Raw genomic sequence first — 24,668 nt, forward strand, 5'->3', positions numbered from 1 at the left:
ATACTAGTTTCCTCACATATATCTCTGTTATTTTTATAAGACAAATTCTATGTGCCATTTGATCATTATATGGTTAACAAATGATCATACAGACCATTTGTTGAACATCTGAACATCCACAAAGCTACTCATGTAAATATTTATTCATATTATGATTTATTCTTATCAGAAAGCAAATGACACTTGACACCTACACATGGGTTCATGTTATTTGAATCGGAATACGAAGCAGTTACGTGGTTGTGTGTGAAAACGCAGCTTCGGATGTTGTATTATCAGGTAATCATCCAACTGACCCTTCGCAAAGACCCGCCCCCCTTAGTTACTGTTGCTTAGTCTGACAAACCATGGCGATGTCAGACAAAAAATACATCACAGAGCAAAGAGGACACTGACAACACGTCGACAGACAAGACAGAACAGGTTACTTATGATATTAAACAAAGTCCCAGCTTTAAAACTGTGTCGTTTTTTTAAGAAATTCTAACAATAAAAACCATTTTGTGGCTCTTTAATGTGTCGTGACAGATCGCTTTAGCATCTCAGCTCAAGCGGCTCGTGAACTGATCATCTCTTCCTACTAGTTCATTTATAGCATCAAATAAACATGAATGAACATGAGAATGAATGTTGTTTCAAATGCAGAAAGACGTCAGTACACACCATTTTTCAAGTTTAACTCCACCGAGGTTAATCTTCTAACTCCTGAATGCTTTGTCTGACAAAATGGTGGATTCGGTGTTATGATTGGTTAGATCGCTTATCAATCAAACTCCTGGCGAAGGGTCAATTAAAAAGGTGTACTCTGACAAATCCCTAATGAAACCCCTTTTAAATCAACCAAGAGAACTTAGAATTTGATCCAAAAAGGTTTGCAGATCAAAGATGCAAAAGATGAAAAAGGCAAAAGAGAAAAGGAGGAAGAAGAAGAGCGAAGCTTGCCTTGGACTGGATAAGATCAGCTTGAAAGGAAAAGAGATGATCGGATCGATTAGACAATAATCTGAACTCGTAAAAGAACATCTGCTCAACAGGTTTTTGTCTCTGAATAAAATTAGAACGGCTTCGAAGCGAGGAGGGGCTTTAACCACAAGCCCCAGCGCCGTTTGTAACCGAACTTGAGGTTTAGCCGATTTCCTGTCGAGTCTCAGTTAGAAATGTCATTTAGGGAAGTAGAGCATGGGTCACTCACTTTAGCAATGTTAGATTGTGCAATCTGCAACCGAAACTCTGTAAAAACGTGCAACCTAAATAGTTATATCTCACTTTGCAAATGTAAGTGGCTAGTCGCCTACAGAAAAAAAGGTACTCTCTGCTTTGCAACTTCAAGTTGATCCAATGGAGATTGAAAGGTACAGTCGAATGGTTAACAGGAAGCAGGGGGTGTGTGTAGTTAAGGAAATGCTGTAGGTGAAACCCCTGCCAGAAATATACTGTAAAACTTGTAACAGAACGGGTAATGAAGACCTCTTGTGATATTTTTATTCTGAAATTTGCTATTAAAATGAAGCCATTCATGTATTTGGTGATTCTCAAAAAGTCTCAGAGTAACTTCTACCAAGCCCTATAAGGGCATTCGAACCTGGAGTTTGACCGGACTGTGAAACATCTGACCAACGGACAGCGCTCTCAATATGAAGGTGAGAACAAATCTTTTGATTTGAGAGGATTGTTGAGATGTGTGTTTAGAAAGTTGGGTGTTTAGAGGGAATATAAATATGACAATGTCACAGATCACATGGTTATGGCAAAACGATTCAAGCTCTGGTGCAGTGCTTCGGTTTTTTTATACAACCTTCGAAGCTTCGATGTCAGATGTCACATTACTACAGCGCAGAGAGATCTTTTATTGTGTAATACAGCACAAAAAAGTGCTGTCCGGAGTGAAGTGATACAGAGGCCTGACAAGCTGTAGGGGATGGCGACTAATTCAAAAAAAATCGAGCTGAAGACTCTAAGTGTTTTCACCAAACGCGAAGCAAAGCAGTTTACTCGTGGGATTCCTACTTGTTTTCCAAGTCACGCAATGAGTATCTTCACACACATCAACATGTTGAAGATAAATATTCTTGCTGCTCTCTACCCATTGTAGAAGTCCTAAATACACGGAAAGCCAAACGCTGACATGTCTGGGTTCAGAGCAAGCATAGACTGTAAAAAAAAAATGAATGACGCACCTAAAAACAGAACATACAGCTAGCTCAAGTCATTTTCATGCAATTCACGCTACTTTGCTCCAGTGGTTTTTTTTTTTTTTTAAATTTTATTAAACAGTTGTAAGTGTAGCATACAATCCCCATATATTTTAAAATGCCATTGCTGTGTGATAATTGGTTATAAGTGTTAGCTACCCTGTTACTGAATACATGACTGAAATATGAGCAGATAAGGTGGGATTTTAGCGTAAACGGACTGCTGTACGCTACTTGCAATATAGTCAAAAACACGTCAAAAACGTATATAGCAACCCAAAAAAGTACATGTACTTAAAGTGCTCTATTTTCGCACACTAATTTTGTACTTAACAGATTGTTCTCAATTTTGTACTTCCATAGTATTTTTTTTGAATAAAATTGTTCTTTAGTACTTTTTAGGATAATCTTAAGAATATCTAAGTGTACTCAACTGTGCTATTTTGAGACACCATGAAATATAAAATGTGCTTTTAACATACTATCTCTGTATTTGTAGTGTTATGGGTTCAAGTGTACTACAAGTGGTAACTAAATGGTGTCTCAAAATAGCACAGTTGAGTACACCAAGATGTTCTTAACATTATCTTAAGAATTTTTAGTATATTAAAGTACAGAATTAGTGTGTGAAAATAGAGTACTTTAAGTAGGCCTACATTATGGAAGTGTAATTTTTCACTTGGGAATGCGCATGTCCGTGGGTGTGGTAATGTGGGCTGGTGTGGCTACAGTGCCAGGGCTGAATTTTTGTCCCAGTCCGCCCCTGCCTGCAAACTAAACCGCATTAAACTGGATCATGTTTTTGTTACATGGTTCCTGGATTATATTCATGTTTTTTTCATGTAAGTTATTTATCTGTTTTCCTTTTTATCACAATATAGAAAACTGAGACAGACAACTAACGCAACTGGTTGAGAGGTTTATTTTTAGGTTGATCATGGGTCCTCGTGACCCGTGATCATGACCCATGATCATAGTTTTTACTATAATCCATTTACATTTACACCTGACAAAACATGAACAATTTATTCATTTTATTAACATTTTTAGCATGTTGGGGACTTTTTATTGTAAAACAAGTCTGTTATATTCAAAACTAGCCTATAAACTAAAGACTTAAACTGAAATAATAAAATAACTCTGATTAAATAAAAATGTAGGCTACATCTGTTCAACAGTAATCTTTATTATTGATTATTGATGATTATAGAATGGCTACATACATTTAAAATATTAAAAAAGTATCATATATATTTATATAGTATATAAAAGTATATAAATATAAAAGACTTAACAGCTTTCTTTAATTATACTGTATAGAAAGTATGATGAACAACATTTGAAATTATTTAACACCCCAAAGTTGTTGTTGTGGGAGAGAATTGTGGTAAGTGCTGCTGGAATGTGTGTAAGGGAGTGCAGCTGCATTGTAAAAGTTCATGAAGGGTGGATGCAACAGACGACGAAACCCTGAAGTCGTTGTTCTGGATCGGGCCCAACTACCATTGTCCCGTGGACCTCCCAGACACCTCCGGAATCAGCTGGATGGAAGCCATCATCATGAGAGTGGAGAGTGTTCGTCCCCGATCCAGAGCACACCACCGGCAGCTACAAGTCAGCCAGATCCCGAGACCCCGAGGACAGAGGCGACCCATGCACCGGAAATGGAACTCCACCTGACGTCTGACCACGACATCTGCTGATGAGGGAGAAACCACTACGGAGAGGGAGGACTAGCTGATTGACTTTGGCGATGAGTCGATTCCCACCCAATCCCACCCGTCATGTTCATCATCTTCATTCTTCATTTCTATGGACTGTTTTTCCTTTACAGACCCTCCACCAACGCTGTCAACACCTCGCTCAGCCAGTCCTCCTGCACCATCGCTGCTGGATGTCATCTGCCCTGCAGCATCTCCGGGGAACCCCTGTGACGTTGAGCCACAGGTCACACTCCCACCAGCAGCATTAAGTCGCCTCTGTCCTCGGTCGAGCCGACGTCACCGCAGCCCTCGGGATCTCCACCTCTGCCAGTCGTCGCCAGTACATCACCGCGGTCTCCCAGGCCAGCGACGTCCCGGGAGTTCGTCAGCTCTAAAAAATAATTTGTGTATTTGTATAGGATTTTGTCTTAATTCTAGCTGTCTTGCTTCTAACGGTCCAAACAGTTCTATATGCAAAACAAATATGCCAACATTATAACTGGTTACAGAGATGGTCATCATACACTGAGGATCACAGACTATTTAAGTCTTTCTGAATACAACAAACTGACACATGCGCCTTTTAACTAGGAGATGCATGACAAATGGAAAAAAGTCTTCTAAAACTGGCTTAAAATATCCTCCTCTGAAGCTAAAAATGTGAAGTCTGTGCCCATCATGCACATGGTTTTCTGTGAAATCTGCAGACTGGCTCTGTCTTTCGTTAACTAGTATCGACTACTAGCGTCCATACTGCAAAACAGGGCAAAAATGTAGGCAAAAGGTGTGTAGTGTACAGCTTTAAGTATAACTGTGTTGCTGTCATTGTTTTTTTTCTCACTTTCTCTCTCCTTTTGGCACAGTACAAAGTTGTAATGGTGTACAGGTGATTGAGAAAGATGAGAAGAAGTTTGCCATGCTGTTCTCAACAATTGTTCTTCCGTGTCATTACACCACCCACTCCACTCAAATCCCAGTGGTACAGTGGTGGTACAAGTCTTACTGTACAGACCGCGCTCGGGATTCCTTCACCTTTCCCGAGTCCCTGGGGGTCAGCGGATCTGATCTGGGAGCTACGTCTCATCTGAACTGCCCTGACAAGAGCCGTACGGTCCGCATCGTGGCCTCGGGACGTGGATCTTCCATGACCTTAGCAGAACACTACAAAGGAAGAGATATCTCCATCATTAACAGTAATGTCTTTGTTGTCTTATTACTGCACTTTTTCTGCTGGAGTATGTTTAGCTTGACTAGAGGTGAAGTTTTGTCAAATATAATGCAGAATTTTGTCATGAATTTGACCTTTACAGTTTTTAAAGATCAATAAGTGGCAGTGGCACAATAAAATAACAGCATTAGTCAGTTGGAAAGTGTAATTCCAGACTTAATGACTCACAAAGTGGACTCCCATGGTCATTTATTAACTAGACAATTCAACAGGTTAGTCTCAAACATAAAATGGTAAAAAGGTTAACAAGTTGGCAACCTAATGAAGCAACATTGGCATAATAACATATACAGATCTAAGTTACACTTTAAAAAGAAATATTAAATATTAAATAAGTGCTAGACCCTTTCACAGAACTGGTGTCATTTGTCTTTAACCAACTGATAACATTTTTAATGCAGTGACTTCATAAAATGACATTTAACTGTGCTTAAAGGTGCTAAAGAGGATCTTTATGAGCGCATGCGTAATTACTCCTGTCTCCTGACAAAAACATCGCATGCGGCGCCTGTGGAGTGTGGAAAGTTACTGGAGCGCGCAGCTCGTCTCTCACAAGGAACGTCATGGCAGTGATTGACAAGCCAGAGGGACAATCGTTTATGCGATGATCGCGTAAACGATTGGCTGATGTTTTTAAGGCCCTACCTCAAGCACAGATGATGTATATTAATATTAATCCTTTCAGTGCACCTAATAAATAGTCTTTTATCAGTTAGTAAAGACAGTTTCAAGTAATATTGCAAAAATGTATAAAACAAAACATCCTCTGTAGCACCTTTAATGGTCCAAATATTTCTTAGGGCCTCTGTGTAATCTTGTTTTATTATAATTTATTATTATAATTAAATTTTGAGCCTCCTCTATATGCTCAAGTCTGCAATTTTGTGGGTAAGCAGACTCTCTCCCTTAGGAAGCCCAGTCGATTGTGCTGTGTTTTCCTGTCCCTTAAATAGGGCTGTTTTTTTCTAGGTCACACAATGGTGAGGAGGCAGGACCTCATAAAGGTCTCACAAAACACCCCCATGGCTTTCCTTATCAAACGCAAACTCCCTCTCCTCTGATTTTAGCCATCAAAGCTCTGTTGCTCTCCCTCCTCCAGTCACCTCTCCAACAAAGACTATAATTGTTCTGACAAAATATTAAAGATAGATAATGAGAATGAATGATGGTTTGTTCTTACTGAATAAAAAAGTGAGTGACATATTTCTGATTAAACAAATTGCACAACTGACAGCTAATCAGTTTTTATATTACGATGTAAACTAAAAACTAAAAATATTAAAACTAAATGTTTACAATTAAACAATTTGGTTTAACAATATAAAGTATAATATTTTCTGGCCTTTTCAGAAGCAGATCTGCACATTGGACGGCTGCAGCGGGGCGACAGCGGTGTGTATTTCTGTAAGGTGGTCATTGCTGATGACCTGGAAGGGAAAAATGAAGGCCAGGTGGAGCTACTGGTGCAGGGTGAGTCTCATGATTTACATCCTTTTCAAAACCTTAATTAACACTAAAAAAAATCTGTACCCAGCTAACAAGACATCCTGTTAGGACGTTCTGTAAGGTTCTCTTAAAGTTATGAAGAAATGTTCTTCTAGTAATGTTAATAAAACAGTTATCTGGTCTTTCGTAATGTTTTCAGAGAGTAAGCATAAAAACATTTATACATAGTTCATGCTATGATTTTTACCTGAAACATTTAGTTGGATGTTCGCCTAACTTTTTTTTAAAACTACTTAAAAAAAAAAAAAATGTTCAGAGAACATTCAAAAGCAACTGTTATATGTTACCTGTCTTCTCAAGACTTTTGTTGTATTTCCTGTTTCTTATGCCATGTTTGTAGTTTATTGTAGTTTTTCATGTTGTTTAGTTCCATAATTGTTACCAGGTGTGTCTTGTTAGTTTCTTACCCCTTCTGTATTTATAGAATATGTTTCGCTTGATCCTTGTCAGTCGACGTTTGCTGTTACAGGTAGATGGCAGCGTTTTGTAGCAAAAACGTGGTTTTAATCTTATAAATTGTCGTGTTTTGTTGGTGTGCTAAGCTAACATGCTAATGAGCCCAGAGATGCACCTGTTCTGAGGTAATGCAAATAAATCATTTTGAATTGTACAGCTCACTGATTTTTTTTCTTTCTTTTTTTTTTTAAGAAGGGCATTAGATACAGTTTCAAAGAAAGTGAAGTGAGAAGTTTGGTGAAAGAAATGAGGGATTAAATCTTGAATAGGACATTGTCAGTAATTATAATAGAGACAAAAGAAAAGAATAATTTGAGCCATAAGCAGGTTGGAGAGGTGTGAATGTGTTCAGGGGAGACTGAAACTGAATGGGGCAGTTAGCACCACAAACACAATATAGACAATACCCTTGAATAGATGACAATAAACATCAGTTAACATTTTAGAGTCCTTTCTAAATAAAGTCTCATGACATGATCTTGAAAAACATTTAACTAAATACAGAGTTTTAGACTTATCATTTTCAGATTTTAAATATAACATGGTCACACATATGGCTTTAGCTGCAGTGCATTTCTAGATTGCTCCAGGGCCCACTTCAATTTTATTTTCATGAAGATGTTTCATAAAAATACATTTCTAATAACTTTACAAAACTTTGAAGCTATTTAACTATTTTCTTCATTGTGACAATAATTAATTGTGACAGTACAATAAACTGTAAAGTGTCTGCTTTCAAACGAGACCATCCTTATGCTTTTAGTGCAAAGAGTTCATGAACTGTATCTGTTTTAGTTTGGGTATGTCATTTCTTGGGATTTTCCAAAAGCGGGGGTGCTGGCTAACAGGTTATCTTGCACTAAAACACGTTCAAAAAGTCTATCTAATATTAATAAAACTGATTGTCTTGTTTAGTGATACAAGCTCAGAAACATTTAGAATCTATTGATGTTTTTTCATATAGAGTAGAAGCCATGGTGCCTTGACTTGGCGCCATGATGGATATTTAATTTATTTATTTATTTAATTTTAAACAGTATAGATGATTACTTTGTGGTAATACAATATTTGTGAACACAATTGTGTATGTCAGGCCATAAATCCCCAAAAACTATCCCTGGATACTTGCTTTGGTGTTGCCACCCCTCATAGACCTCATGCCACCCCTTCTGCCACCCTATTTTCTAGATCCGCCCCTGCTCTCGGACACACTCGGTCTCTCTCGCGCAGGTTCGTTCGCTCGCGGTGTTCACTGTCCCGTCCAGCAGCTCATATTAGATTGGTCTGGGAGTCGGGATATAAGTTTCTGATCCACAGGAGAATGCGAACCGCACAAAGAACACTCCTGTCCAGTAGGTGGTGGTAAATGCACCATTTAAGCTGGTTTGCAAACAGCCATAAAACATCTAAAGAAGAAGAAGCACAAAGAGGAAGAACCTCTCCCTGCATCCCGACATAATATCCACGTCCTGTCCGCTCTAAATATGAATAACTATTACTAATGTCACATTGAGACACAGGCTTGCGATATGCCGTGAATGAAGAAATCGTCTCGGTTACGTATGTAACCCTCGTTCCCTGAAGGAGGGAACGGAGACGTACGTCAGTAGTGACCGACGAATTGGGATATCGCTTAGAGAGCCCTATCAGCTTCGTATGAACTAAAACAAGCCAATGGAATTGGCGTGCGATATTTGCATAATGCGCACCGCCCCCGTCAGGTGTATATAAATAGGAAGCGGATGCAATCGCACTCTGTTTTTCGCTGAGGAGACAACTGGTGTCCGCACTACAGCGAGGGTACAGAAACTGTGGCGACGGGACGTACGTCTCCGTTCCCTCCTTCAGGGAACGAGGGTTACATACGTAACCGAGACGTTCCCTTTCAGTCGGTCACGTTCGACGTACGTCAGTAGTGACCGACGAATTGGGATCCCAACTAAAGCGCCACAGTTACGAAACCCCTTCCAGTGCCCAGCGCAAGCTCAGCCGCCCATCGCACCGGCTGGCGGTGAAGGGGGCGAGCTTACACCGAGAGAGTCTACTGCTGTCTTACCGAATACCCACTAAGTAAACTAGACTACACTGGGGAAGCGAACCCGAAGGGGACGCTGCGGAGGCCACTACCTACCCAACGGGGGAGGAGTTTACGTGGAGAATACACATATGGACTGGCCCGGGGGGCAGTACGCATATGGAGTCCCTGGGATGGCTCCACCTGGGTAGGGGGAGACTCATCTGACAGGTGACAGCAGAGCTGGCTCTGCTAAGGGAAAGACACGGACTCGGCCCGTAGGGAGTTTTAAACCGTGGATAATTACACATATGGGACCGCTCACGTAGAGGAGTCACGACATATGGGCCCCAGCCAACAGACAGCGTCAGCGACGGATGTAGGCCTGGCATCAGACACTCCGCAATGTCCGAGCCGAAGGGGGAGGCGGAGGAACTCGACAGGGTTCGCCAAGCGGGGAACACGACTGGAGTGAAAAGTATGCACGTATCCGGCCAGTGGCGGGAATGGCATTGCAAGCCGACACTTAGAGCGGGTACAACACGTCTACCGACTAGTGGATGCGAGTACACGTGAAGATACCGGCTCTACACGTAGGCTATAAAACCTAGCGAACGTGTTTGGTGTCGCCCAGCCCGCAGCTCTACAAATATCTGTCAGCGAGGCGCCATGAGCCAGCGCCCAGGAAGAGGCCACCCCTCTGGTGGAGTGGGCTCTCAACCCGAGCGGGCAAGGCACGCCCTGGGAATCATACGCCAAGGCGATGGCATCCACTATCCAGTGGGCCATCCTCTGCTTGGAGACAGCCTTTCCCTTCTGCTGGCCTCCGTAACAGATGAAGAGCTGATCTGAGGTCCTGAAGCTTCGCGTTCTATCCACGTAAACGCGCAGAGCGCGGACGGGACAGAGCAAAGCTAGGGCTGGGTCTGCCTCCTCCGAGGGCAGCGCTTGCAGGTTCACTACCTGATCTCTGAAGGGAGTGGTAGGAACCTTGGGCACGTATCCAGGCCGGGGTCTCAGGATGACGTGAGAGTCACCGGGCCCGAATTCTAGGCACGTTTCGTCGACCGAAAATGCATGCAGATCCCCTACCCTCTTCAGGGAAGCCAATGCAACCAGAAGAACCGTCTTAAGAGACATTAGTTTCAGGTCAACTGATTGCAAAGGCTCAAAGGGATGACCCCGGAGAGCTGTAAGAACCAGGGTCAAATCCCAAGAGGGTACGGAGGAAGGGCGAGGAGGATTTAATCTCCTCGCTCCCCTCAGGAATCTGACGATCAGATCGCATTTCCCCAGGGACTTACCCTCAACTGCATGGTGATGTGCGGCGATAGCGGCAACATACACCTTCAGGGTGGAGGGAGACAGCCTTCGCTCCAACCCATCTTGCAGGAAGGAAAGCACGGATCTGACCGAACATGATCGGGGGTCCTCTCGGCGAGAGGCGCACCATTCGACGAACAGGTTCCACTTCAACGCATAGAGGCTCCTAGTGGAAGGAGCTCTAGCGGAAGTGATGGTGTCTACGACCGCTTGCGGGAGATCACTCAGAACCTCCGCATCCCGTCCAGGGACCACACGTGGAAGTTCCACAGACCGGGACGCGGGTGCCACAGGGTGCCCCGTCTCTGAGTCAGGAGGTCCTTCCTCAGAGGAATCGGCCAGGGCCAGTGCTGTGTGAGCGGACTAGAACGTGCTTGCCTGACCACAGCTTCTTGAAGCGTGCCAGCGCAAGACGAACCGCTAGCAACTCGAGGCAATTGATATGCCAATGCAGCTGAGGCCCCGTCCAAAGACCTGTCACTGCATGCCCGTTGTACGTGGCCCCCTATCCCGTGGCAGAGGCATTTGTGGAGACCACAGTGTGCCTGGACACTCGTTCGAGGGGTACTCCGGCCCGCAGGAACGAAGGGTCCGACCACCGGACAAGGGTGCGACGGCAGCTCGGTGTCACGGGGACACGGAGCGTGCCGCACTGCCACGCCCATCTCGGGACCCGGCCGCGGAGCCAGTGTTGAAGCGGTCTCATATGAAGCAATCCGAGCGGCGTGACCGCGGCTGCAGATGCCATATGCCCCAGGAGCCTCTGAAAATCTTTCAGTGGAGCCGCTATCCTGCACTTGAGCGAGCTCAGGCAGTTCAACACCGACTGGACGCGCGCCTTGGTGAGACACGCAGTCCGTGCGACCGAGTCTAGCTCGAGACCGAGACAAGAGATCCTCTGCCCGGGGGCGAGTTTGCTCTTGTCCCAGTTGACCTGAAGACCCAACCGGTTGGGAGCTAAAACCATGTCGGGTAGGACTTTGTACTGACATGCCCGACCCTCGAACGCAGACCGGCTCCTTTTTTTTAGGAAAGGTCTGTGTCGAGGCAGAATCGAGACATGAAAGTACGCGTCCATCAGGTCTATTGCTGCAAACAAATCCTGGGGACGGTCCAGGATTGGCCGTAGCCCACCGCCCTTTTTCGGTACAATGAAGTAGGGACTGTAGGACCCCGACTTCACATCGGCTGGAGGGACCGGCTCGATTGCATCCTTCGCCAGGAGGACAGCAATCTCCGCCCGGAGAACAGGTGCACTGTCCAACGACACCTGAGTGAAGTGGACAGCCCTGAAAACCGGGGGACGCCGGGCGAACTGAATCGCATAGCCGAGTCTGACAGTGCGAATGAGCCAGCGGGACGGGCTGGAAAGCGTGATCCACGCCTCCAGACTCCGAGCCAGCGGGACCAAAGGCACCACAGACGCACCGGGGGTGGGGCAGCAAGGCAGAGAGGGACCCGACTCGGACGGCTTGGGAGCGGCCCGGAGTGGGGTCAGACTCTGCGAGGCAGCAGTGTGCATGGGAGACGGCGCACGGGACGCGGTCTACACCAACACACTGCCGCCTGTTGGCGAATGGGGAGGGAGCTGTCAGCGGCGAGGCGGGGCCTGGCACACTGGCAGACACCCTTTGTTGTGACCTGGAGTTTGAGGAAACTGCTCTTTTTGTGAAAAAGTGGGTACCGCTGGACTCCGGGGAGCCAGCGGCGTTTAATAGACAGACATCACAAATTCCCCCCGGCCCTCCTCCGGGGGTGGGAGAGACGATGGTATTCTCTCCCGAAGAGCGAGAACCTTCCCCTCCAGGTTGCCCGTCTCAGTGCCGTGTTTTCTTTTTCCGTTTACCACCGGGCTTAGCGGAGACGGGCTGGGCACCCTGCTGCCTGGCTGGTGTAGGCTGCTGCTTTGCCGGCTTAGCAGGGGCGGAGGACGATGCAGGCGGGCGCCCTCGGCGACGAGCGGGCTGAGGCTGAGCCACGGGCGGCTGGGTGGAGGCAGCAGCGGACCGCCGTGGCATGACGTGACTGATAGCCTCAGCCTGCTTCTGTGCAGCGGAGAACTGTTGGGCGAAGCTCTCCACCGCGTCGCCGAATAGGCCGACCGGGGACACGGGGGAATTTAGGAACCGCTGCTTGTCGGTATCCCGCATGTCCGCCAGGGTCAGCCAGAGGTGGCGTTGCTGGACTACCAAGGTAGACATCGCATGACCAACAGCGCGTGCTGTCACCTTCGTTGCTCGGAGGGCAAGGTCGGTGGCAGCGCGCAGCTCCCCAAGTAGTTGTTGGTCAGGCCCTTCCTGGGGCATCTCCGACAGTGCTTTTGCCTGATATACCTGCAAAAGCGCCATCGCGTGCAGGGCGGAGGCAGCCTGCCCACAAGAGCTGTAAGCCTTCTCAGTCAGACCGGCTGAGAACTTACAGGCCCGGGACGGGAGACGCGGCTCACCACGCCAGCCAGTGGCCGTTGGACACAGCTGCATCGCAACGGACCGCTCGACTGGCGGGATCCTCGCGTACCCCCTGGCTTCCCCGCCGTCCAGGGAGGTGAAGGCGGACGAAGGACCGGGCCTCGAACGAACACTAAACGGTGTTTGCCAAGACCTGGTCACCTCATCGTGCACTTCCGGGAAGAATGGCATTGGGGCGGGACGCTGGACCTGACCAGCGCGACCCCCCCCCAAGTACCAATCATCCAACCGAGATGGGCCGGGACAGGGTGGAGGGTTCCACTCGAGCCCGACGCACAAGGCGGCCCGGGAAAGCACAGCCGTCAACTCGGGATCCGACTCGGGCAACGCCACCGTCCCGGAGGGCGGCAACGCGTCCGGGTCTTCCTCCGAGGACTCTTGCTCACCTTCCGATGCTGAGATCGACATCTGATCCGCCGCCGGCGCACCAAAGGTAACGGCTGGACAGTCCGTGGAGGGCCCAGCGGAAACCAACGGTGGCACAATGGGTTGCGGTGCTGATGAGGCGGCAGGGGCCCGCGGAGCGTTTCCGCTCGGCGGGGAAGCCCTGACCGTGATCCTCAAGTCACCCTTCCTATACACCGCCGTACCGTCATTCCGGTTCCCGGGGCCGGAAAAAACGGTCGAACGGGGCATAGGGGAGGGGACCCCCGCTTCCTGAGACTTCAGGAAGGAGAGTCTAGACCTCAGCACCGCGATAGTCATATTCCCGCAATGGGAACACGAACCATCCACAAAAGCCGCTTCAGCGTGCTGAACGCCCAAACACGCGATGCAGCGATTGTGCCCATCAGCAGGGACCAGGGAACGACCGCACCCAGTAACGCACAGACGAAATGACATACTGTCAGGGTTCGTCTGTAAAGCTCTTTTAGAAGGGGAGAAGTCAGCTCACTCGTGCTGAAGCACACAGGGAGTGACGCGATGTGCTTAGGTACACCACTCCCTAAGCACACCGAGGAACCAGCCCAAATCGCAACACACAACTTTCAGGGTGTTGCTGTTAAAACAGCAGTTGAGAGCTTATAGCTCGGCTCCTCGGGAGCTCGCGACCTCGCTGAAGTGCCTTTCCTCCAACACCAAACAGCTCGCTGACAATCCTCTTCTGAGGCAGTTTTAGTTTTTCTTGAAGAAACAAAAAGAGTCTTCTGAAGCAGGACACCAGTGTATGGCTCCGAAGCGAAAGACAGAGTGCGATTGCATCCGCTTCCTATTTATATACACCTGACGGGGGCGGTGCGCATTATGCAAATATCGCACGCCAATTCCATTGGCTTGTTTTAGTTCATACGAAGCTGATAGGGCTCTCTAAGCGATATCCCAATTCGTCGGTCACTACTGACGTACGTCGAACGTGACCGACTGAAAGGGAACCACTAATTGCAGTCTTCTGCAATATCAAATTAGTCTGAAAAAATATCTCTTTTGGTCACTGATTTTCAAAAAAACGAGTAGGGGCGGCGCCAGCCGATTTTGCCGGGGCTTCGGCCCCGAATGTTTTGAGTCAAGCCCCGAATGTAATGACTGTCACTGAGCAAATATGAAACTGGACAATAGCCTATGTAAACCTCCGAAATCATAAGTTGCTTTATTTCATTGCGCTTTGGCTTTGCATATACTGCATACAGCCTGTAAAAATAGAGCTTAAAAATAATCTAGCCTATAGAATACATTTCTTTGCTGTCGGTAGCCCATGGGCTATCCGACCATACACCGGCAGCGCTTTCTCTCTCTTCTCTCCGACAGCGAGTTAACGCACACCGCAGTTGTACAGAGCCACGCCTCCTGTCACTCACTCAGAGCAGCGGCAGGCCTCGAGACTCTCTCTCGGTCCGGTGGAAGGGTTTTCGTTATATAACAACCGATATGACAACTTTAGCACATTTATCAGCTATACATTCATTCAGTGTTTCCCATTAATGACCCTCTACTGCCGCCACCGTTTCATAATGAACTGAAAATTTAAAACATACTACGTTTGCCAACGAGCTAAAATCGAAACCGTGATATGGCTTTGTGCCTTTATAAAACAGCAAAATACAGTGATTAAGTATATATACAGTCTGTCTGTGCTGCGTGTTTTAAAGAGAAGTGAGCACATTTGCGCACGCGATCAGCTGGTGATCTGGTGATCAAAATAAAAGCTCAAGGATTTATCTTTTAAAAAGAAATGTGTACAAAAATATTGTAAAAAAGATGTTTGAACCCTTTTTAATGTCCAGGTACAAGTCAATGCTGTTTCTTTGTTCAATTTGCACACTGTACATGGGTTGAAGCTCTTAATTTTGAGTTTCCAGAGTGCACCAGATTGATGCATTTAACCTTAAAATGTACAAAATTTTCTCTCGGGCGGGCATGCCCTGGACCCCCCTAGAGGAGGTACATCCAACAAAGTTTTATAAATTACAGTGTCAAATAATGTACATTTTCTGACAACTAAAGCTCCTTTCATGTCAGTAAAGCTGTTAATAGAAAATTAAATTGTCTTTGGACAAATACAGATTTGGGCTAAGCCCCGAATGTTTACAATGTCTGGCTCCGCCCCAATAATATCCATCGAAATCAGATTTGATAAAATCTCCAACATTATGAGGATCACTTTAAAAATCGTTTCGTTTTTGCTAGTAATGTGCGGTAAGTTCAAGCGATTTCTCTATTTTTGAACTTTCAGTTTCGTTTTTGATCCCAGGAATGAACATTGGGATGAGAATGTTTCTTTTCCATAAATGTATTTCACATTAACCGTGTCGGTCTACCGTCAGTTCAGTCAATAATATTCCCATTAAAAATGAATAATCTGTTTTTCACTTTCCCGTATTAATAATAATCATCATTACATTCAGCTTTGTTTCAAAGGGATATTCTTCAGTCCTGTTTTCCATTGGCATGGCACAGACGGTCCAGGCCAGGGTTGCCAGGTTTTCACAACAAAATCCGCCCAATTGTTACTCAAAATTAGCCCAATTTCTTTAATTTTTTAGGGGGGCGTGGGGGGTAAATATCACGTTCTGGGGGGTAAAATCCGCGTTTTTGGCCAGGTTCCTCTAGTAAAATTTGATTTCCAGGGGATAAATATCATGTTATTTGGGGTCGCTTCAAACCGTCGACATGAAAAACAAGAGAACCGATAACAGCGGAAACGAGCACTCGGCATGATTTAAAAAAAAACACATTCCAGTTATAGATCACCTCTTATTTAACGCAGACCAACGTTTTGTTTTTGTTTTTTTTAAGGTACGTTCGTTCGTGCCGCGAGATGTTGCAAAAAGTGTTGGGGTCGTGGGGACATGCCGACACAATAGTAGCATACTTAGAGGAAAATATTAGCCTCTTTAGTTTGCTTTAAATGTGAATTGTTTCATTTAAAAGTAGCATTTCAAGCTTTATTTAGACATATGTTTCAGGTTTGTTTGATAATTATTCTTTGAGTTTCAGTTCATTATTCAGACATTCAGAAAGATTCTCCAGAGACGGGCCGCAGAAACGCAAATTGTTTCTATAAAAGCACAAGGTTTTGTTGTTATTGTGAGTGTACACAAATAAAAGTAGACCATTTATAGTTTATAATGATGTCTTGCACTTATCTGTATGAGCATATGTCGTACTCTGTATCACTCAGGTTATATAGTGCTGATGTTTATAGTGTTTGTTATAGACTCAATCACACTAATGTCTCTTTATCTGTTCCAGATCCAGGTCTGTCTCCAGGTGCTGTAGCAGGGATTGTTGTTGTTCTGCTGCTGGTATTTTCAGCTGTCGCAGCTGCTGGTGTTTTTTACTATCATCGCAAAGTCTCTGAACTACAAAAGGAAACGAGCAAGTATTAAAGCTGATACAGCAAGAGGAAAAACATTGAGCTGTAAATGTATAATACGATTTTTCACAATCAATATTTCTACCTTTTTAGCAGTTCTTAATCAGTGATTGTTCAGAGTTGAGCTGAATTACATTAATACTAATTACTGAATCTCTGTCTGTTTAAAATGCTGACGTATTGACGTATTACGTATTTAAGATCTTTTGATCATGTCTGTTTGTGTTTGTTCATGTAGTTCTGACAACTAAGGAAAATCCCAAATTCAGTATCTCAGAAAATTAGAATATTAGTTAAGACCAATACAAAGAAAGGATTTTTAGAAATCTTGGCCAACTGAAAAGTATGAAGATGAAAAGTATGAGCATGTACAGCACTCAATACTTAGTTGGGGCTCCTTTTGCCTGAATTACTGCAGCAATGCGGCGTGGCATGGAGTCGATCAGTCTGTGGCACTGCTCAGGTGTTATGAGAGCCCAGGTTGCTCTGATAGTGGCCTTCAGCTCTTCTGCATTGTTGGGTCTGGCATATTACATCTTCCTCTTCACAATACCCCATAGATTTTCTATGGGGTTAAGGTCAGGCGAGTTTGCTGGCCAATTAAGAACAGGGATACCATGGTCCTTAAACCAGGTACTGGTAGCTTTGGCACTGTGTACAGGTGCCAAATCCTGTTGGAAAATGAAATCTGCATCTCCATAAAGTTGGTCAGCAGCAGGAAGCATGAAGTGCTCTAAAAATTCCTGGTATACGGCTGCGTTGATCTTGGACCTCAGAAAACACAGTGGACCAACACCAGCAGATGACATGGCACCCCAAACCATCACTGACTGTGGAAACTTAACACTGGACCTCAAGCAACGTGGATTGTGTGCCTCTCCTCTCTTCCTCCAGATTCTGGGACCCTGATTTCCAAAGGAAATGCAAAATTGACTTTCATCAGAGAACATAACTTTGGACCACTCAGCAGCAGTCCAGTCCTTTTTGTCTTTAGCCCAGGCGAGACGCTTCTGATGCTGTCTGTTGTTCAAGAGTGGCTTGACGCAAAGAATGCGACAGCTGAAACCCATGTCTTGCATACGTCTGTGCGTAGTGGTTCTTGAAGCACTGACTCCAGCTGCAGTCCACTCTTTGTGAATCTCCCCCACATTTTTGAATGGGTATTGTTTCACAATCCTCTCCAGGGTACGGTTATCCCTATTGCTTGTACTCTTTTTTTCTACCACATCTTTTCCTTCCCTTCGCCTCTCTATTAATGTGCTTGGACACAGAGCTCTGTGAACAGCCAGCCTCTTTTGCAATGACCTTTTGTGTCTTGCCCTCCTTGTGCAAGGTGTCAATGGTCGTCTTTTGGACAACTGTCAAGTCAGCAATCTTCCCCATGATTGTGTAGCCTACAGATAGACTGAGAGACCACTTTGCAGGTGTTTTGAGTTAATTAGCTGATTAGAGTGTGGCACCAGGTGTCTTCAATATTGAACCTTTTCACAATATTCTAATTTTCTGAGATACTGAATTTGGGATTTTCATTAGTCGTCAGTTATAATCATCAAAATTAAAAGAAATAAACATTTGAAATATATCAGTCGGTGTGTAATGAATGAATATAATATACAAGTTTCACTTTTTGAATGGAATTAGTGAAATAAATCAACTTTTTGATGATATTCTCATTATATGACCAGCACCTGTAAATGTGCACAATCATTACATCACCTACCTGCCTGCCGAAGCCATATGCTAAATTTGAATATTTCCAGCTCACCTTACAACTTAAAATAGTCTAGAATCTCTGAAAATATTTGTTGCAGAACATATTTTGGACTGATTTAGTTTATATAGAAGTCTATGCAGTTCTGGAGTGGTCATTTGGGAGAATTCCTGGTGGCCAGAGACTGATATGGCCGCTCAAATAAAGGGCACATAAAGCTATCATAAACATTCAGAAGGCTTACAGTACTTGTTACAGTGCTTGTTGGTGTTTCCTCTGATCATTCGCTTATAATGTCCTCATTTGTGTTTCTATGTGCTGCTGTGACATGAAGAGAAGATATCAAAACAACTAGAGCAACTGCGTAAGTATCACAGCTGATAAGAGGAGAAAAATGAATCTTATTGTGCTATATAAAATGTATAATATGATTGTTTTTATCATAGTCAGTATTTGTGATTTTCACCAAAAGTTCTCATTGTGAGTGATTTAATGCAGTAAGTGTGTGATTGTTCAGTACTGAGGTGCATCACATTAATATACTGATGACTGAATCTCTGTTTGAAATGCTGAATTTAGAATAAACTCACTCATAATCTTGTCATTTCTCTTCCTGTGCTGCTGACATGAAGCGAAGATCTCTAAACAGCTAGAGCAACTGAGTAAGTATTTCAAATGTTTTCAGAATATTTTGTTAGCACAAGTTCTGCTTGTGTTTGATCTAGTGCAGTAATTAATGAAGTGTGTGATTGTCCAGTGTTGAGCAGCATGACTTTAATATACTGATGACTGATGACAGTAAATGATCCAGTCAGAGTGAGTCTCCTGTTAACACTGAATTCTCAAGTCTGACTCAAAATGAGCCAAGAACACGAGAGCCTCAGAGTACGTGTATGACTGATGGTGCAAAAAGTAAATTATTGACGCCGATAGCCTCGTGGGCAGCATGACGCTTCAGCCGTCCCGAGATCTCTGAGCAATTGTGTATTCCACATGATACAGCAGGAGTATAAAGCTTTATTGTTTGAAAGTAAAGCAGAATATAAAAACAAAACATATGATGATTCACTGATCTAATGTAAAACATACACAGTAAAATTCCCTCTGCTAAATCAACTCTGCTCAGAGTACATATGGTCCCGCTATACAAAGAGTTAAAATAACACTGAAGCTAAAAGTTAATGAGATAATATGCTGTTTGTGGAGTTGTTTAATCAGATCTTGAGAGATTTAATGTCTTTTATCTTCAGTTGATTTCATCTAAGGCTGTGACTGAAGTCATGCTTGTTGACAGCAGGTGTTCATCACTACTGCTTAATTGTAACTTAATCATTTAATCATTAAACTCTGCCTCAGTGTTATTTTAACACTATATAGAGAGGGACCATACACTGTAAAAAATGACCGTGATTTTAACAGTAAAAGACTGTAAAAATGCTGCGGTGAAAAACTGTCAGTTGGTTTACAGAAAGTTTCCGTACTATATACGGTGAATAACTGTAATAGATCTAATGATACATTTAATGTAATTTTACGGTAAAATACCGTTAAATTCACAGTTTTTGGAAGTGAAAAATAACAATTCATTGTAAAATTTACAGTGAAAAACCGTAAATTGACATTCCCACAATTCCCTGCGTGACACTTCACATTTGATATATTTTCGTTGAAATAACTCTGTTTCTTCTTAGTTTTTCTCATTTTTTTCTAATCAGTTATGTACATTAGGGTTTTATGTTACATCTAATGTTGTTAAATTAATGTTTATTGCATTTTTAAAATTTCATGCATGTTACCATGATGGTGTTTAGTGTGTGTGTGAATGACACTGTGTGCTCCTTCTATATATTAGTATTGTCCTTCTCAGCTTGTGGAAAAGCTGCTTTTGATGAGCTTTGATTCATCATGTGACTCTTATCACCACTGTGTTTGGTGACTGTCAATGTATTATAAAGGTACAAAACAGATATTAGTACTTCATTAGGTTGGTAAATTAACATTATATCAGTTAATGAAATACGTTATTTTACCGTAAATTTAACAGATTTTTTTTACGTTGCTACTGTATTTTTTACGGTAAAGTTCTGGCAACCACAGCTGCCGGTTTTTTACCGTAAATTTTACTGGGATTTTTTTTACAGTGTATGTACTCTGAGCAGAGTTGATTTAACTCTGGAGATTTCACTGTGTACAGTATATAACCAATGCTAAACAAATAAGTTCTGTGATAATTATTGTTGGTGACGCTTTACAATATAGTCCCATTAGTTAATGTTAGGTATGCACTTCTTCATTGTTAGTTAGCTGAGCTGTTTTGTAAAGTGTTACTGTATTGTTATGTTGTTAAATGACATTAATGATGGATTTATCTAATGTTCACACATACAGCATTACTGTAATTGTTAGGGACCATTAATATAAAGTCATTCAGATGATGAAGTGATTATTAGTAGCTCATGAAGAATCACTCAGTGTTTTTGACTCGTGTTTCTGTTTCTGTCTCTGTGTGCCGCTGTGACATGAAGAAAAGACCTATGAAAAAGAACTGCGTAAGTATCACAGCTGATGCAGAAAGAGTTTTACTGTGAAACAAGGAAAACCATGTGAGACTGAGCTTGAATCTGTTTAACCTGTGTGTGTGTGTTTGTAGATTAACCCTTAATGCCTCCTGAAATAATGAGATAAATCACTTGTAATAAACACTGCAATATTGCTTAAAAGTAAAATGTCATATTTTACGGTCACTATAACACACATGGCATTACTGTAATTGTTACATGATATTAATATGAAGACATTCAGGTGATGATTTAGAAACAGAAACTATTATACAGAAATTTCTCAGTGTTTCATAATCTTCTCATTTCTGTTTCTATGTGCTGCTGTGACATGAAGCGAAGATCTCTGAGAAAGAAATGCGTAAGTATCAAAACTGATACAGTGAAAATGAGCTTTATTGTAGATTCTAAAAGTGTCAAATTAATAGTATTTATAATTATTCACAAGTTCTTCATGTAATTTAGTGCAATAATTAAATGAAGTGTGTGTCGTGTTCATCTGTTCATTCACTTATAATCTCCTCGTTTCTGTTTCTGTGCTGCTGACATGAAGTGAAGATCTCTGACAAACTAAAGAGAATGTGTAAGTATTACAGCTGATGAAAAGGGAAAGTGAGCTTTATCGTGCTTCAGTACAGCTTAAATGTGCAAAATAGACAATATTTCTTAATTTTACACCTTTTTGTATTTAAATTAAGTGCAGTAATTAATGAAGTGTGTGATTGTCCGTTATTGAGCTGCATGACTTTAATATACTAATAATCACATACAACATGTGTTTTACAACATGTAATTGTCATGCATATGATTGAAGTGATCTTCTCAGTGTTTCTTCATCTGTTCATTTTCTCTGTTTCTGTGTGCCGCTGTGACATGAAGCTGAGATCTCTGAGCAAGAAATGCGTAAGTATTACAGCTGATACAGCAGGAGGAATCCAATTTGAACATAAACTAACATTAAACAAAAAATACTGTGGAAAGTATTTTTTATTGTTTGTTCATAGTTTTACTGGTCACACATATAACATTAATGTAATTGTTACAGATCAGTATTAATCAATGTTTGTGACATGTTCATCTGATCACTCATTTTGTGATGTTTTCCATGTGCTGCTGACATGAAGCAAAGATATCTGAACATCTAAAGCAACTGCGTAAGTATTACTGCTGACATGAGAAAAATTTAGTACTGCAGTGATTGTGTGATTGTCCAGTATTGAGCTGCATGATATTACTGAATCACAAACAACATCTGATTTACTAAATTACAGTAATTGTTAGTGTTCACTAAACAGCTGAGTTTACAACAGATCTTTGTTTGATTATGTCTGTTTGATTCATTAGGGGTCGAGCATCACTCATCTGTAGGGTTTGTTCATGTTGTGTTGTTGTTCTGCTATTAAAGCTCTCAGAAATATATATAAGTGTGATAAATTTAGCAGCAATTGGTGTATGAAAATGAAATGGAGACAATAATTTGAAGTTTAGATAAAAATATCACTTGTGCAGTGATTTCAGTCTCTGATGTTCACATGTGAACACACTTGATCTAATGTCTTCTTTGTCTTTTTATTTCTGTTTCTAGGCACCAAAGTCACAAAACAACAGACAACAAGATCAGATTTGGAGAGAGGTGGAGAGGAACGGCGCATTACTGTTCAAGATACTGCCATAAGTCAAGCGACAGGTGACGTCAAGACATCCATAGAGGAGCAGAGCAAGAAGATTTCAATCCGTAAAAACAGCAGTGAAGATGCTGGAGTTCACACACCTGGTCAGTGTAAAGCGTCATTGAGCCCTGGAAAGATGCTATATGAATAAAACATGATTATTATTTTCTGTTATCTTTAGCATTTTTAATGGATTATTGTGTCTTGTTTGGGAATGTGTAGCTGTAACATCATGTGTGTGTAGATGTGTTTTAACAACAGTCATTGTCTCTGGATTTCAGATCCCACAGAAAGTCAAGGGAATGAATCAGTGACTGTAGAGACGCCGCTGTTAAAAAAAGAACATGATGGAGAGAATAAGCCTGAGGACACGACTCCAGGTTGAGATAAGACACGCCCACCCGTGTCAATCACTATGACATCATCAACATGAGCGCCATATTTCTGTCCATCCTGTGAATGTGAGAACCCATTTCTGTTGAGCTGTTAATCTGCAGAGTAAAATGATTCTTTGGTTGGTGGTTGATGAAACTCTTTCATACATTATTCATTTCAATAATGCTACACTTCAATCCTGTTACTCTGTTAACAAAATACTGCCTTGATCTTTGATATTGTGTGATTGTAACAATCTGATTATCACACAATGTGTTATTGCTTTGAAAAATGCTAGAAGTGGGCAGTGAAATGGGCTTCTTGGTTTCAAGAATTTAGCGCAATGGTCAAACATGTCCATCTAGTGAATGTTTAAAACTGTTAAAGCACCAAAGACGAGCTCTGAAGCTTAGAAACACTAAACTCACTGATGAACAAGTAATTATAGCTGCAAAATACATATCCAGTGATGACTACATCCATCAGGAGACACTCTAAGATCTTGAAAAACACTACTATCACTATCACTACTTTATATCTGTATATGCATTATTACTTTTTCATTTACTGTATTTCTGTGCTGTTGTCTTTATTAGTTAATGATAATGCAAAGTCCTTATTTAAAGGTTTCTAATTGTTACAGGACAATGTTGTAAAGCAGTAATTTTCCATTGCCTTTGCTGTAATATAATAACACTCATTGAATTTGTGCTGGTCAGGTGAACATCTGACTGATCAAACATAGACAAAAACCTTCTTCAATAAACTGATCATTATACCATCTCTTCTTCTCCTGATTGATTCATTCGTGTATTATAATATTCAATGGATCAAATATCACAGTGAGAGAGTGGTTAAACACAGAATGTGTTTTCATATTCAGTCACAAGAGGGAGCTGAAGCAGCATCATCTACATTAGGAGAGTCATATATGTTACTGTACAATATCTTTCTGAAAGCATCCAGAAAGAATCGCTCATTGGTAAAGCATTTACCCCAGCTTTCACAGACCAGGGTTAAGACTAGTCCCAGACTAAAATTCATGTGTGAGCTGTCTCAACTCACAATAACTTTTACTGACATATCTTAAAATATGCCAGCGCCATTGTTTTGTCTCAAGATCCACATCAGTAATGTTTTTTTCTAAGGCATATTTTATAAAAGCTGCTTAAATATTCTAAAACCCTGTCTGTGAAAACAGGCCATTATATTTACTTCATAATCTGTTAAAATATGGATATTTTTTACACAAACGCATGATGAATATTTAGTGAAATACAGAATTAAAAGAGTAATAATTGTAAGAACACAAATTCGGTATGTCATTAAACAATAAACAGCTTAATTTGTTCGATGTATGGATGACAAGAAATTTCTTATTATTAAATTCAGAAAAAACTGATTTCCTAATCTTTGGACCAAAAACTTCCTCACGAAAAAACCTTGAATACTCTCTAACACTTGACGGGTGCTCCATTAAACCTTCGTCCTCAGTTAGGAACCTGGGTGTGCTCTTTGATACCAATCTTTCATTTGAAAGTCATGTTTCTAGTATCTGTAAAACCGCATTCTTCCATCTAAAAAATATATCTAAATTACGACATATGCTCTCAATGACAAATGCGGAACAGTTGGTTCATGCGTTCATGA

General features: G+C 42.4%; 1 protein-coding gene across 3 annotated transcripts; it reads left to right on the forward strand.

Annotated features, from left to right (window-relative positions):
* Positions 1–1,271: 1,271 nt before the first annotated feature.
* On the forward strand, positions 1,272–24,159 carry LOC137015545 (immunoglobulin-like domain-containing receptor 2). 3 transcript variants are annotated; one of them, XM_067380585.1, is made up of 13 exons: positions 1,272–4,679; positions 4,759–5,088; positions 6,474–6,593; positions 16,581–16,706; positions 18,750–18,779; positions 19,048–19,077; positions 20,941–20,964; positions 21,311–21,334; positions 21,527–21,556; positions 21,853–21,876; positions 22,098–22,127; positions 22,559–22,747; positions 22,925–24,159. In XM_067380585.1, exons 2-13 carry the CDS (start codon positions 4,812–4,814, stop codon positions 23,026–23,028), a joined length of 1,008 nt encoding a protein of 335 aa, XP_067236686.1. In that variant the 5' UTR covers positions 1,272–4,679; positions 4,759–4,811; the 3' UTR covers positions 23,029–24,159. The 3 variants fall into 3 exon arrangements, with proteins under 3 accessions (XP_067236686.1, XP_067236677.1, XP_067236696.1); XM_067380576.1 differs by having other exon boundaries at positions 1,272–3,034; XM_067380595.1 differs by having other exon boundaries at positions 1,272–1,640.
* Positions 24,160–24,668: the final 509 nt, after the last annotated feature.

This window comes from Chanodichthys erythropterus, chromosome 3, assembly GCF_024489055.1.
Source record: "Chanodichthys erythropterus isolate Z2021 chromosome 3, ASM2448905v1, whole genome shotgun sequence".
In the NCBI taxonomy this organism is placed as follows: domain Eukaryota; kingdom Metazoa; phylum Chordata; class Actinopteri; order Cypriniformes; family Xenocyprididae; genus Chanodichthys; species Chanodichthys erythropterus.